Source organism: Puntigrus tetrazona, chromosome 17 (genome assembly GCF_018831695.1).
Source record: "Puntigrus tetrazona isolate hp1 chromosome 17, ASM1883169v1, whole genome shotgun sequence".
Taxonomy (NCBI): Eukaryota; Metazoa; Chordata; class Actinopteri; order Cypriniformes; family Cyprinidae; genus Puntigrus; species Puntigrus tetrazona.
This window is the reverse complement of record NC_056715.1, coordinates 21,517,779-21,530,814: the sequence shown is the minus strand read 5'-3', so window position 1 is coordinate 21,530,814 and position 13,036 is coordinate 21,517,779. Positions and strand designations below refer to the sequence as shown.

Below are 13,036 nucleotides of genomic sequence, written 5' to 3'. Positions count from 1 at the left end.
AAAACATGTTAAGCTCTACGGACAGACTTCTGACTGTCCTAACTGTACTGTTATTTTTACAATCTAAAGGAAACTCGCGCTTTATTTTTGTGGCGTTTGGTAGCATGTTACAGATACGTTAAAGCTTAACTTGTGCAAAAAGCTAAACTTGAAAATACTGAACGTTTTAATTCCCAGGCAGTTGTTCTTGGCTCTTCACAACTTGAGCAGTAGCACTTATTCTGATCTTGGGCAAAACTGTGAAACAGTTCAGACAATAGCCGTATACTTCCATTAAAAGTCCATTAAAGGGGACATCGGGTGTCCTTTATCCACAAGTTTCATGATTCTTCATGAAATATCTGCAACATGCTTTGGTTCAAATTCCACAAAGGACATGTAAAACAACCCAATTTTTACCTCATCGCAAATAGCTCTGTTCACAGCAACCTGTTTTAGTGCACGTCTCTTTAAATGTTAATTCGCTACTCCGTCCAATATATCCATATATAGTTCAGAGGTGGTCTTATTCAAACAGCTAGCCATCTACATAGACACAGTTACGGCGGCCCATAAAAAAACTGCATGTTTTCAGATTTTCTGAGCTGGCGGACATGGCAGATACCTAACTAAATTCAAAAAAAAGGTTAATAAACAAAAATTAGGACGTTTCATCCAATGTCCCCTTTAATGTACAAAAAAGCTGACATACAATATAACGTATGAAGTATAATTTTATGAACGAAGAGGGCGGTGTTCGTAAAACCAACAGACTGGAGGAACAGGGTAGCGCTTTTTGGTATTATTAATAGATTGTAGTGGTTATAAAGGACCACTGCATGCACACATTTGAGTATTATCTTTATTTGACGTTAACGTCACGGCACTTTGACTTTGACAGTATTCAAAATCAGTGTTTTGTAAATACTAGGATACTATGTATTTTTTTGTCAGATGCAGGGTAGATCCACCTCACCTTAGTCTTGATGTGAGCCCAGGCAGTTTTAGGAGAGAAAAAAAGCCAAATGACGGCGTTTGCCTACATTTTGTTGAGTTTAAGCTCTGGATTTTTCCCATATTACTCTACAAGTTGCATGTGACCAGCTAAATAGGTCCTCTTAGCTTCATGTGTGAGACTATATATATATATATATATATATATATATATATATATATATATATATATATATATATATATAACCCAGCAGAAATAACATGGCACTTGAAATCTGAGTTGAGAAGATAAAAGTATAAAAACGACTAGTTACAAGGCTTGTTTTAAACTCTTGTTTGTGCTGTTTTGTTCAGTGGTGGCAATGTCATCCACTCCATTGTGTGCTCAGTTCTGACACTGTGATTAGAATCTTATTTTGTCTTTTGTGGTCTCTTCATGTTTCTGTATCACTAGTTTATGTTGTATTTAGTTAGAAAGAGATATAAAAAGTACTCTAGTGCTGTGTGAGCATGAGGTAGTCCACATCCATCGGTATTTCATTGTGAGTGAGCATGCTATAATGCTTTATCCAGTGGCTTGTGCAATATGTGACAATATTTTCATGATGCGGGGAAAAAGAAACGGTACCGTACAGAAGAAATCTGGAGGACGTGATAGGGTCAAGCTTGGTCGGATGGGGCTCAACCTAATTCACGTGTGATTTTATGTATGTATCTGTTCGTTTTTTTTATTATAAATAGAATCAGCGCTCCTATGTGTTTTATTGTCTCGTATCGGTACAAACTAATATATACTGAAATGTTCACAACACTTGGTCAGTACATCATTTATAAGAACTGACTGACTGGACACAAAAAAAAAAAAAGTGAGCTAGTTAAATAAGCTTGTTTGCCAATACACAGTCAATATCAGGTTCAATTTTAAAATATACAATATATATATATACACACAATACAAAACGGTCATATTTGGGTTTTCAATTCAGTATATATCTGAATAATCGCATAATAAAGCAGATACTATAACATTTACATCTAAATATTCTATTCTATTCTGCATTAATGTGTGCTACTTCAGGATCGAAGGACAGATTTTTAAAAAATGAAAACAGGTATTTATAATATCAGCCTTTGGCCATTACATTAAAATAAATATAAGCCGTTATATCATAAAACGATGCATATCTAAAATAAACAGTTCTGTGAACTAGGTTGGACCCTAGAAATGTAGGTGTGCCATTATAGATGTGACAATCAGAAGTAGAACAGAGCTGAATAGCTTAACGTTTTCTGTTCTATTGTTTGGTGTTTCTTGATAATAATAAGTATAATTTGAGCTACCGTTTAATGTTGTGCCACGTCGTTTCCTTTTCAGAATATTGCATATGTTTTCTCTAGACTTAATTATCTTAATGTTCGTGCCTTTCTCTTGAAACATTGTCGTCTGTATTACACTTGTGAGATCGAAAGTCTCACGCGATCCTTGCTGCTGTATGTGATATTCTGAATAATAGAAATGAGATTAGAAATGATCATTAAAGATTGATTTGTTAATGCTATGTCTGTTTCCATCTCCTTTGGTTGCTGCAGCGTTATTAAAATCTAAACGTTCATTCATTTGACCAGACCAACTTGCAACTTGGTTTTTTTTCTCATACTAAAACTTTTCTGAATAAGACCAGATGTTTTCAATACTGCAATGCAAAGGATGAACACCAGAGGGTATCCTTGATTTTACTGTTTATCCATAACTGTTGGATCTCTGAGAACAGATCATATTTACCAATTTAGATGAAGCCTGTTTGAAGGTAAAGACCTTCGGGATCCATCTGTCTGCTTTCTTACACAATGCATGAATTATTTTTATTATTTAACACCAGCACTACCATTATATTTCACATTTTGCACCTTTGGAAGATGTAGAGAAATCCTTGTAAGCTCGAGAATGTTTCCAAACGTGTTCCCAGAGATATTAGTTAGCAACATATTCTTTGAAAATTATCAGAAGATTCACAGATTCACAAATTCAGATATTTTGTAAAAAAAAAAAAACTGCTTGCGCTGCTCTGTTACAATGAAACTAAATAGGAACAAACGCTGTAAAGCTCCAAAAAGGAAAAAAATGTATTTGCTAGAAAACAGTGTGGGGGAAAATATGTTAAGGATTTTTTCTGAAACAATATTCACTATATTTAAATATATGGCAAGTAACACATTTAATTAAACGCACTGTATGAAATAATAATAATCTCTTCAAAAAATGTTTTGTTTTAATAATTAGTGAAACGATGTACTATATTTTAAGTAAAAATTACCTGTGAAAAAAAGAATGACTTGTCACAACAGGCCCCTAGTCACACCTCACTTTGGTTGTTTCGTTCCTTATGAGTTCACTGGAAGAATGAAAACCATTTGGCTTTGAAATGATGTCATTTCGGTGTGAAATATTCCTTGGTGTGAGACTTTGTTCAGAAAATGCTCCAGAGATATGTAGAGGAGAAGAGCTTTGGGGCTATAATGCTCAGAGAGTTTGGCTGCGTTTCAGGGAAAATAAACCTCCAGAATGGAAACACACATTAACCAGGCTGCATAGATCTATGGTCAAAGGGTAAAGACCTCTCTGCTACATTAAACAAAGATATCAACTAGCAACAGAGACCGGAGAGTGAAGAAGGAGTCAATCTTGTAATAAATAGCTGTGGTGTTTCTAGCTAAAATAAGTAGATGGTGCATGTTAAGGTTTTTTTTTCTGTGTAGTGTTTTTGAAGATCAAAAGAATCGCTCGGGAGTGTTTTTGATTGGTTGGCTCTGATTGTCGTCTCTTGCGAGCTGTAATGGCTGCAGCCTCTAAGACTCAGACTGACGTCACTCATTACAGTCACAATGCTGAGGTCATGACCTCTCTGATTTACATTTTTTAGAAGGTTTTTTGTCTAATGGAGGCCATTCATGACCAGTGCGGCCTAGTCAAACATGGAGTGCAGCTTTAGAAATGTTCATGTGTTTAATACTCTAATCAGTGGCCTATATATAGTATTATAAATGTTAAATATTGAATTATTATAAATAGGAATATATATATATATATATATATATATATATATATATATATATAGATAGATATATTTATTTATTTATTTTTTTAGTATCCTTTACAAAGTTCAAAAGAACAGCATTTATATGAAATAGAAATCTTTTGTAAAGTTATAAATGTCTTAAAGGTGACAGATCATGAAAATCGGACTTTTCCAGGTTTTAAGCACTATAATCAGTGCATCTACCGACCCAGGAAACACGAAAAAGAGTACTTTGTTTTAGTGAGCCTTTTCCTGCAAGCCCGTGTGACGTTGCAAAGAAATCTTATTATAATAATACCGCCCCTTAATCTATAAATTTCCACCTGCTGCTGTCATTTTGATCTCTTAAGTGACAATGAAGTACCAGTTCTAGTTCCCTGGTGAATGTTTGAGCAAAACATGCTGACTGTTCTGTCTTTGTGTGCACGGACGAGCACAAGAACAGTGTGACAGATCACATGTCAGCGTTGTATTTCATGTTTATTTTTGTGATATTCTGTGTGTGTTGTATCAAGAAAATGTAAATAAAGGGATTAAAAAAACACTATTTAGAGTCTCAGCCTCGGAAGAGACAAAGGAACAGTGGATTGATTTATTTACTGTATGTTGCTGCTGCCACAAAGATATAAAATAAACATGTGATTTCCTTCCCAGCTGTTTACCTTCAGAGACGTAACCGGTATGATGTTTTGTGCGTTTTTAACGTAAACTTGTGTGTGAATGAGAACGTTGGATATGTCCACTCAGGAAACCTAGTTTATTTCAGAAACAAAGCAGATGTTTTTAGCAGGTACGAGTTATAAATTAAATAAGGTATTTCCTGGAAAAGGGGGCGGGGCACGCAAGCTCATTTGCATTTAAAGAAACAGGCACGAAATATAAATATCTCTATGTTTCTGCTTCCAATCAAAATAGGCATTTTCAAAATTATATAATAAATGAACTGTAGGGTATTTTGTGCTGAAATTTCACAGACATATTCTGGGGACACCAGAGACTTATATTACATTTTGTAAAAAGGGGCATACTATGCATTTAAAAAAATAAAAAAAAAAAATATATATATATATATATATATATATATATATATATATATATATATATATATATATATATATATATATATATATATAAGCTGTCTATATAAGCAGTACTGTCATCTTAATATTATGTTTTATTGTTTTATAGGTTTCAAAGAATTCTGAAACTAATCTAAATAAATATAAATATTTTCAAAGTTCTTAAGCTTACTGGGGTCACACACTCTCGTTGGAAATCACAGCTCTTGTGCTGTTTTTAAAGCGGTCATCTAAAAAAAATGCAGAAGTTCACTGCTAAGCCAATAAACTTCTTCCCGTGAGACCTCTGTTTGTTTAAGTTGGCTGTGAAGAAAGTTTACAAGCCCCATTATTAGGAGGAGACAGAAAGAGTGAATAAGCAGACCAGTATTATTAGAAAGCACAATTGTTTCCATAACTAAAAGTGTTTTCCAGTCATACGTGTCATAGCATAATGAGGACCGGAGAGTTGCATTTATTAATGTCTGGTGTGAATTCGGACGACATGGTGGAGCGTCTTTGTGATGTCATCTGAAATGTTTCTTCACAGTCATATTGTGATTCACACAGAGTGTGTGTGTGTGGTTTTCCAAGCCCAGAGGACTGGAGTAGGCGGTAGTGTTGCATCCTGTTACATCGCTTTAGCTTTTTATAGATGCTCTGTTTTTATGTGTATGCCAACAAATGATTAGGCAAAGTTTGCAGGAATAACAACATGACCACAGATGACTAAACTGTCCACACGTCTCTTTATCTATAAAAATTATATTTTTAAACAATGTCATGCAAACATGTTTGTGAGTCATAATAGATTGAGCAACGGCCAGCGTGTCAACAATCTGCTTCTGCTCTGATAATGGGATTATCGGTCCATCGGCTTGTACTGTGGTCCATCATTTGATCCATTTCTTGCTTGTAATTTCGAATCTGATTCATTTAACACTTATGGAACGAATAACTAAATTGTGCCGATATGGGTTGAGGAAAAAAATAAGCTTCTTTTGCTGAAGTGACAGTGTTTGTAAGCGGCTCAAGTCGCACATTTTTAAATGTAGCTTATATGTGAGTACAGTAGGTCTCTCTTTGTCAGCCCTGCTGAAAACAAAACAAGACACCAACACAGAATGTATAATGGTTTTAGGGGGTATAATGGGACTTGTATTGATTTTAATAAAAACGGCAATGGTCTCTGTGAGTCACCCTGTTGGTGACTTGTTAAAAGCAATAAATCCTAATGAAATATGTTGCAAATATGGTTTAAGGGTTCATGGTTTGTAGCCTATTTGTATTGTAGTGGAAACAATTAGAATTGCTGTGATGGCCTTTCTTTCTTCTGTGGAAAATAAAAGGGGATATTTTGGAAGTATTTTGGAAACAGGGATGTACTGGCCATCGGGAGTACTGGGACACTCCCGGTGGGCCGATCGTGGCAGATGATATTAGGTGCCGTTTTGAATTATTGCATATGAGAAACTGAAAAAGTGTGAAATGGTGCAACCCGATGTATCCACCGTCTGCACGTCAAAGCAGAGTGGAATCAGTTCCCACTCAGCGCTTAAGAAAGTGGCTTAATAAACTCAGATGTGACACGGAACTTAATTGCACAGTTGAGTGATATGAGAGCGTTAAAGGTTCTGTATTGATGTCGGCTGAAAACAGCCATAAACTGCATGACGAGGTCAATTGGAAAACACCAGTAGGCTACATAATTATACACTTGGCAACCATATTCATTTAATAGTTTCCACATATACTTTTGTGTTTGGGCTGAATGTATTTATTATAAATGTAATTCCAAATTCCATAGTTTGTTATCATTTATTTTAAAAACCATATCATAATGAGGACAATGATTTTACTTGTTATTACCCCCATCTTATACAGTTAAACTGGGATATGAACTATATAAAATTTCATTTTCATTTTTTTTCCATCTGTTTAGTTCTAATTAATTTTAATTGAAGTAAACTGTTAATTCAGTTAGTGTCTGATTAAAGATAAACAGTGCCTTATATAAATTAGATGTTGACTATAAAGAAATTTCTGCACAGTATATGAACAGCAGAATACAGTAAAAATTCAAGGGTAACCAAAGTGGTTTGATAACATTCTACAAATTATCTTTTGGGTTCCACAGAAGCCATACAGGTTTGAAACAATACGAGAATGAGGAAATGACAGAATAGCACTACTCATTTTCTGCTCATTACTTGCAATCATTACTTTACTACTAAGTTCCTTTCTGTGTCAAAAATGCAAAATGCAAGAATTCAGTGATATCTATCATTATTTGTTTCTGTTTTATTTGTTTATTTAATCCAATTTAAGGCCCTGTACCCTAGCAAGACATTCATGAGAAACTTTTGGACTGGATCAGCCAGATTTTTCTAGGGCTGAATTTTAACCCCAGTCCAGGTCTGTTTGGAAACCAAACAACATTGGAGTCCATTGTTGTTTTTTATGTCATGCAAATTTAATTTTCGATGCTCTAATGTTTGGTACAAACAGAAAAAGGCTCAGTGTCCGTTCAGCGCGACTCTTTCTTCAGAGCGAATTAATGTAATTTTAGAATAAAAAGACATCTTGAATGAAACAGGTAAATAACAGGTTATATTTCACCCTGCAGCTGATACAGGACAAGCTAACAAACTGTTTTTAACTCAACTATCTCTCTCTGTTTCTCTCTCTCGTGTGAAAGTGGGCAAAATTATACACAACAGTTTTATAACCACGTTTAGTGACCAATGCAAGCTGGTTTATAATAATATTAAGTCAGTTCCCCTATACATTCATCACGTTTATGCTTAATGGCTTAAAATTGTCTAAAAACCTGAACTATATTAATTTAGGTATTTCTGTAAAGTTAACATTCATTCAAATTCAACATATCATCCATGACCTTTTTGTTCCTGGTCAGTCTCACACTTAACTGCATTTTCAGAGCGTGAGTATTGCATATTGTGTGTGTGTTTAAGTGAAAGAGCGTCTTTGCCCCTTAAAGAGAAACGGTATGGGATTTGTAGTAACCGCCGAACATGTAATATCTAATGCCGCGTCCGTAACCGGGATTTACGAAGACGTTTTTATTCGTGACAGACGAGTTTGGTTAAAGTTTACAGACATTAAAGCGCGAGTTCTAGCATCATTCGTTTCGTAGTTTCACTTGAGGCTCAGAATAGCGTAAAACTACGTTTCCCATAATTCTCTGCATGACGTATAACAATGTTGACATTGCGTACGTGTGAATCAGATGTCTGTATATGGAGTAGTAATGGACAGGAATGACTTGATCTTAACGGTATTCTTAAGGCTGCGCTTAAGCTCGGTGTGCACGGTGCCGATTTTGATGGCCTTAATAAGAAGGTAATCTCTAAAACGGGACTCGCACTTGATTTCGCAGAAGGAGCAAGGCGCGTAAAGTTGAAAGTCAAGTTGACGCCGGACACTTGAGCGTTATGATGCCACGAGACAACATGACTTCAGCTGTCCAGAAAATCGCCAAACAGGCCCTCGCGACATTCAGCCACCCCTCTGTCGCGGGAGAACACAGTAAAGTGTTTTTGGATAATCTGAGCAAGCTGAAAAGCCTCATGGCGGAGGTCAGAGCGGCGGACTTGAAGATTGTTCCCCGGACCGCCGAGAGCGCACCGATGCCGTCGCAGCGCATCGCGCCTCCCGTTACATACATGCACATCTACGAGACCGATACGTTCAGCATGGGGGTGTTTTTATTAAAAACGGGAGCTTCCATACCGCTGCACGATCATCCGGGAATGTACGGCATGCTGAAAGTGATTTACGGCAAGGTACGAATCAGCTGTTTCGACAGGTTGGATAAACCCCGAGATGGTGCCAGCGGCGTGCAGTTCAACCCTCCGCTCATGCCCTTCCAGAGGGGCTTGCTTCGGCCTTCGGTGCTGAGATCGGGTGGGGAATACACCGAGGAGAACGGCCCGTGCGTGCTGTCACCCCAAAAAGACAATATCCACCAGATAGACGCTGTTGACGGACCCACGGCTTTCCTCGACGTGCTATCGCCGCCATATGACCCGGATGAAGGGAGAGACTGCCATTATTACAAAGTTTTACATGCTCATTCAGAGGCTGCAGACAGAAAGAGCGAAGCCCAGGAACCGGGTGACCTGTGGCTTATGGAAATACCACAGCCCAGTGAATTCTGGTGCGGCGGTGAACCTTACCCGGGGCCTAAAGTGTCCCTCTGAAGGACCCCACTATAAGCTGGGCCCAGCCTTAACTTAACAGATTGTGTTCTTTTCCTAACATGTCAGAATGGCTACCTTATCCAGAGCACAGTGGTCTTTTTGAAATACCTGGGCACTTATCACAGCTGCTGTCTTTTACTTTGTCTTTTCGGCTGTTATTTCTACATGCGTCCTTACATTTCCAATATGTTGCATGCAAGCGGTGTTCTGATTTTGTGTGCAGGTTCGACAAAAGAACTGCTCTGTTCTCTCCCCATCGCCTGAATTCACTTTGTATAGCATGTAATAAATATTTAAATATTTGCAGCAGATGTGAGATTTGGTTTAACAAAGGCCTCAAGGCCTATCAGAGCAGGAATCTGCTCGTCTCGTTTTCTCTGCTGTATTGTGTTAATAATGCATCGAGCGATCAGAACACTGAAATTTTCAGCAACAGGCTTGACAAGGCTCACTTGACAAATTGGCATGCAACACTGGATACTTGTTCGAACGCTCCTGGTAGTTATGGCAATAAAGCACTTCGCCAGGATGACAAGTCTAACTGATGAAAATTAATAAGACGATATGAACTGAAGAACGGGATTGTGAAAGCAAAGTTTTGTTTTTACTCAGACTTTGGGTAATAAAAGATGCCATAGATATTGTTCTTGTTGATTATTTCATAACTATATCCGTGTAGTTTTCTGTTTTAGTATGTAATTTATTACTGTGACACCAAAGCAGAAGTGTGCCTATTCTTATAATACACACATCCTATCATCAAGGCAGTCGCGAATATAGCCTGTTCAAAAAATCTAACGCGTCCTTGCTGTATAAAGTTATCAGTTTCTTCCACGAATGTAGTTTACTTGCAATATGTCTTTAGTTTAGTGCGACCTCTAGTGTCACGTCTCCGGAATGACATTTAAAATCCCTTTCCACGGTTCTCAAAAGATTACGCTTTGTGTTTATTATCGTTTTATTCAGACACGTAACAGTAATAATGTCAACAAAAAGACCGTAAACGCTATTTTTTTTATAACAACTGCAATTTAAACCACATAAATTATTCTCTGATAAAGACGCTGTCTATGTACTACAACAAATCACATTCAACACTTAAATCGTAAGCTGCCTTCTTAGATTTGCGCGCGCGCGCACACAAAAAAAAAAGTTTCGGGTTTAAATGGGCCAGAGCTTGTTTAAAGTGTCCGTTCACACCGCTGCGCTCGAGCCGTGAGGAGGCGCGGAGCCCTTTTTATCTCTCTGTCTCTGGTGGATTTTTGTGTGCCTCCGTCGCTCGTCGCTCCTGGCGAACTTTCTCCCGCAGAAGTCGCAGGAGAAGGGCTTCTCTCCGGTGTGCGTGCGTATGTGCGTCGTGAGGTGGTCGCTGCGGCTGAAGCTGCGCATGCAGATGCGGCACTGGAACGGCTTGTGGCCGGTGTGGATGCGCACGTGGCGCGTCAGCTCGTCCGAGCGCGAAAACCTCCTGTCGCATCCCTCCGCCGGACAGGGGTACGGCCGCTCGTGGACCGGCGTCTTGCACGGTCGGTTCGGGTACTTCCGTGGCCGCAGAATCGGCCTAAGTGGGACGCTTTGCGGATTGGTGCAATCCACAGGCGGCCTCGGTCCGTCGACCGGACACGCCAGGGTAAAATTTCTAATGGTGTTCAAGGGGGTCAGGGGCGGGGGGACTCTGATAGACTCCAAGGCGCACGAAAATGGCTTGATGTCCTGAAACACAGCCATGTTGTCCCTTTGGCTGTTGCTTGTCTGATAAAACCCTCCGTAGTCGGGAATTATAGAGAAAAGCGTCCCGTCTATGGATGGCTTTGGGGTTGAGTAGGATGGAGTTGCGTAAGTTATTGGGCACGTGGTGGTGGACAGGTAAGCCGAGGGGTCCTGGTAACCGTCGGCGCTACAGGTGTAAGGGGGCGGGCCTGTGTACATGTGCTCCATGTTGGCAAGGGTTTGGGCTATTTTGGAGCTCTCTGCGTCTGAGTGGGAGCCCGTGGAGAATGATCCTGGGGAAGGTGGCCTGTCTTGCACTCCAGCGCTGACAAAGTTGATTATTCCCTCCTGATTCCAGCTTCCTTGCGCGTCGATGGAAATTTTCCCCGTGTAGGCGACAGGCGCGCTGTGTGGAGAAAACTTGCTCGGGTCTGTCAGTTCAAGGCCCCGTTTTTCCACACCGAAGCTGTCGGTGCTCAAGCCACCTGTAGGAGTAAAAACAAAACGTTTCTGTTGAGCCGTCCCCTCTTGTTGCGCTGTTTCCATTAAATCGTGCATTCTGCACGTGGCGTCTAGGAATATCCCGTAAGCTATTTGTTTTCAAAAGACAGTATGTAGGTGGCAAAAATATATATGCGGGTGTCTCTTGATATTCTGGTTGGACCAAAAAGATCGCAGAAAAACAGTTTATTTTTAGTCAGAATTCTCTCCACTGAATGATTTGGAGAGTAGATACAAACAGCCCGATCGGAGTTTTATATTAAGATTATAGCCAAAATGAAACCGGTTTTTGAAGTCAACTCGCATTGAAGTACAAAATATATCGAGTATTTCCTTATCAGCATAAGCAGCTATTATAGTTTTACTGTTAATGAACACACGTTCAGTCTGTGACAGCGTGCCTCGATATAAGATATAAGATTATTATAGGCTCTTTTACCGCACAATAAAAAAACATGCAGTTAACATCAACAGCGAAAAGTAACGTGGAAGCAATTAATAAATTGTCCCAATGCATAGCATTATGATGTTCACTTGCTTACCCGACAACGGCTATTCCATATGATGATGGAATCTCAGAAAATATTATAATTCGCCAGCGCTTAGAATTTAGAAAATTTGGCGTTTGAGACCAACTTATAAACAGGCAAACAGGACAAAAGCGATTTTTGGGGGTTTTGCTCAAAGACCTATGGCAGAGTATTAGCACTTTTATTATTTTCCGCATCCCAGTATTTCCTTACCTCCCGACGCCTCACTGAACTGGTCCGAACAAACCCCCACATCCCCGTGAGAGAAGACCGACGCGGGGGTCTCATCCAGAGAGAATCCGTGCGATGGCAGACAGCGCATCAAATCATTCAGAGACGCGTTAATTTTATCCCTGCTACTGGCTGTCGCTGTCATTTCGATCCTCGGTGGTGTTTTTTTTTTTTAAGAATTTTATTAAGTTGCTCTCAGAGCTTTTATGATCTAGTTGATGTGTTGTAAATACGTTCACTTCAGTGTAGTCATCATAAACGCGCGCGTCGGCTCATCGGCTCCCTTCATGCGTGCCGCGGCGATAAGTGAAACTTTGTCGTAGTATGCATTTAAGAAGAGCCTGTCAATGCCCCATGACGTCACTGACCATACAAGGACAGAACAGGACAAAAAAAAACGGGTTGGGCTTTTTTTTTTCTTCTTGGCCGTGTGACGACACGAGCGCTCCGTTTAGACAGATCTCTGACTCTGTTGTAACTTTAATTTGTTGCGATTAATTTGTCGCGCTTATGCCGATATTACATCGAAATAGATCTGTGGTCTGCGAAACAGGTTTTTTTTTTTTTATTTGCCCTTGGTGCACGTTATTATCAGGAATTCCGGTTAGAGCTCACCCCATAAATGGGTATTTATCCGGTGCTCTGAAACACGCCCTTTTTGACTTATATGGGACTCATCCGGGAAACTCGACACGGAAAATAACGAGCCACGCCGAGTTCACGTCCCACAGAGGAACCGTAATAAAAGTAAAGTCAGGAAAGTGATATTTGAA

The 13,036-nt window shown here is 39.2% G+C and overlaps 2 protein-coding genes across 2 annotated transcripts; one reads left to right on the top strand and one right to left on the bottom strand.

Annotated features, from left to right (window-relative positions):
- Positions 1-8,293: 8,293 nt before the first annotated feature.
- On the top strand, positions 8,294-9,932 carry adob (2-aminoethanethiol (cysteamine) dioxygenase b). The gene has a single exon (XM_043263308.1). It carries the CDS (start codon positions 8,524-8,526, stop codon positions 9,289-9,291), a length of 768 nt encoding a protein of 255 aa, XP_043119243.1. The 5' UTR covers positions 8,294-8,523; the 3' UTR covers positions 9,292-9,932.
- A 303-nt stretch (positions 9,933-10,235) lies between these two features.
- On the bottom strand, positions 10,236-12,581 carry egr2a (early growth response 2a). Its single transcript, XM_043263307.1, has 2 exons — positions 12,246-12,581; positions 10,236-11,486 (listed from the first exon to the last, which is right to left on the bottom strand). Exons 1-2 carry the CDS (start codon positions 12,406-12,408, stop codon positions 10,486-10,488), a joined length of 1,164 nt encoding a protein of 387 aa, XP_043119242.1. The 5' UTR covers positions 12,409-12,581; the 3' UTR covers positions 10,236-10,485.
- Between the last annotated feature and the right edge of the window lie 455 nt (positions 12,582-13,036).

Bases quoted from the DNA above. Each gene is read 5' to 3' on its own strand.
- adob (XM_043263308.1), top strand. From the start codon at position 8,524: ATGATGCCACGAGACAACATGACTTCAGCTGTCCAGAAAATCGCCAAA.
- egr2a (XM_043263307.1), bottom strand. From the start codon at position 12,408: ATGACAGCGACAGCCAGTAGCAGGGATAAAATTAACGCGTCTCTGAAT. The intron at 11,487-12,245 runs GTAAGGAAATAC...TTACTCCTACAG, and splicing joins GTTCAGTGAGGCGTCGGGAG to GTGGCTTGAGCACCGACAGC.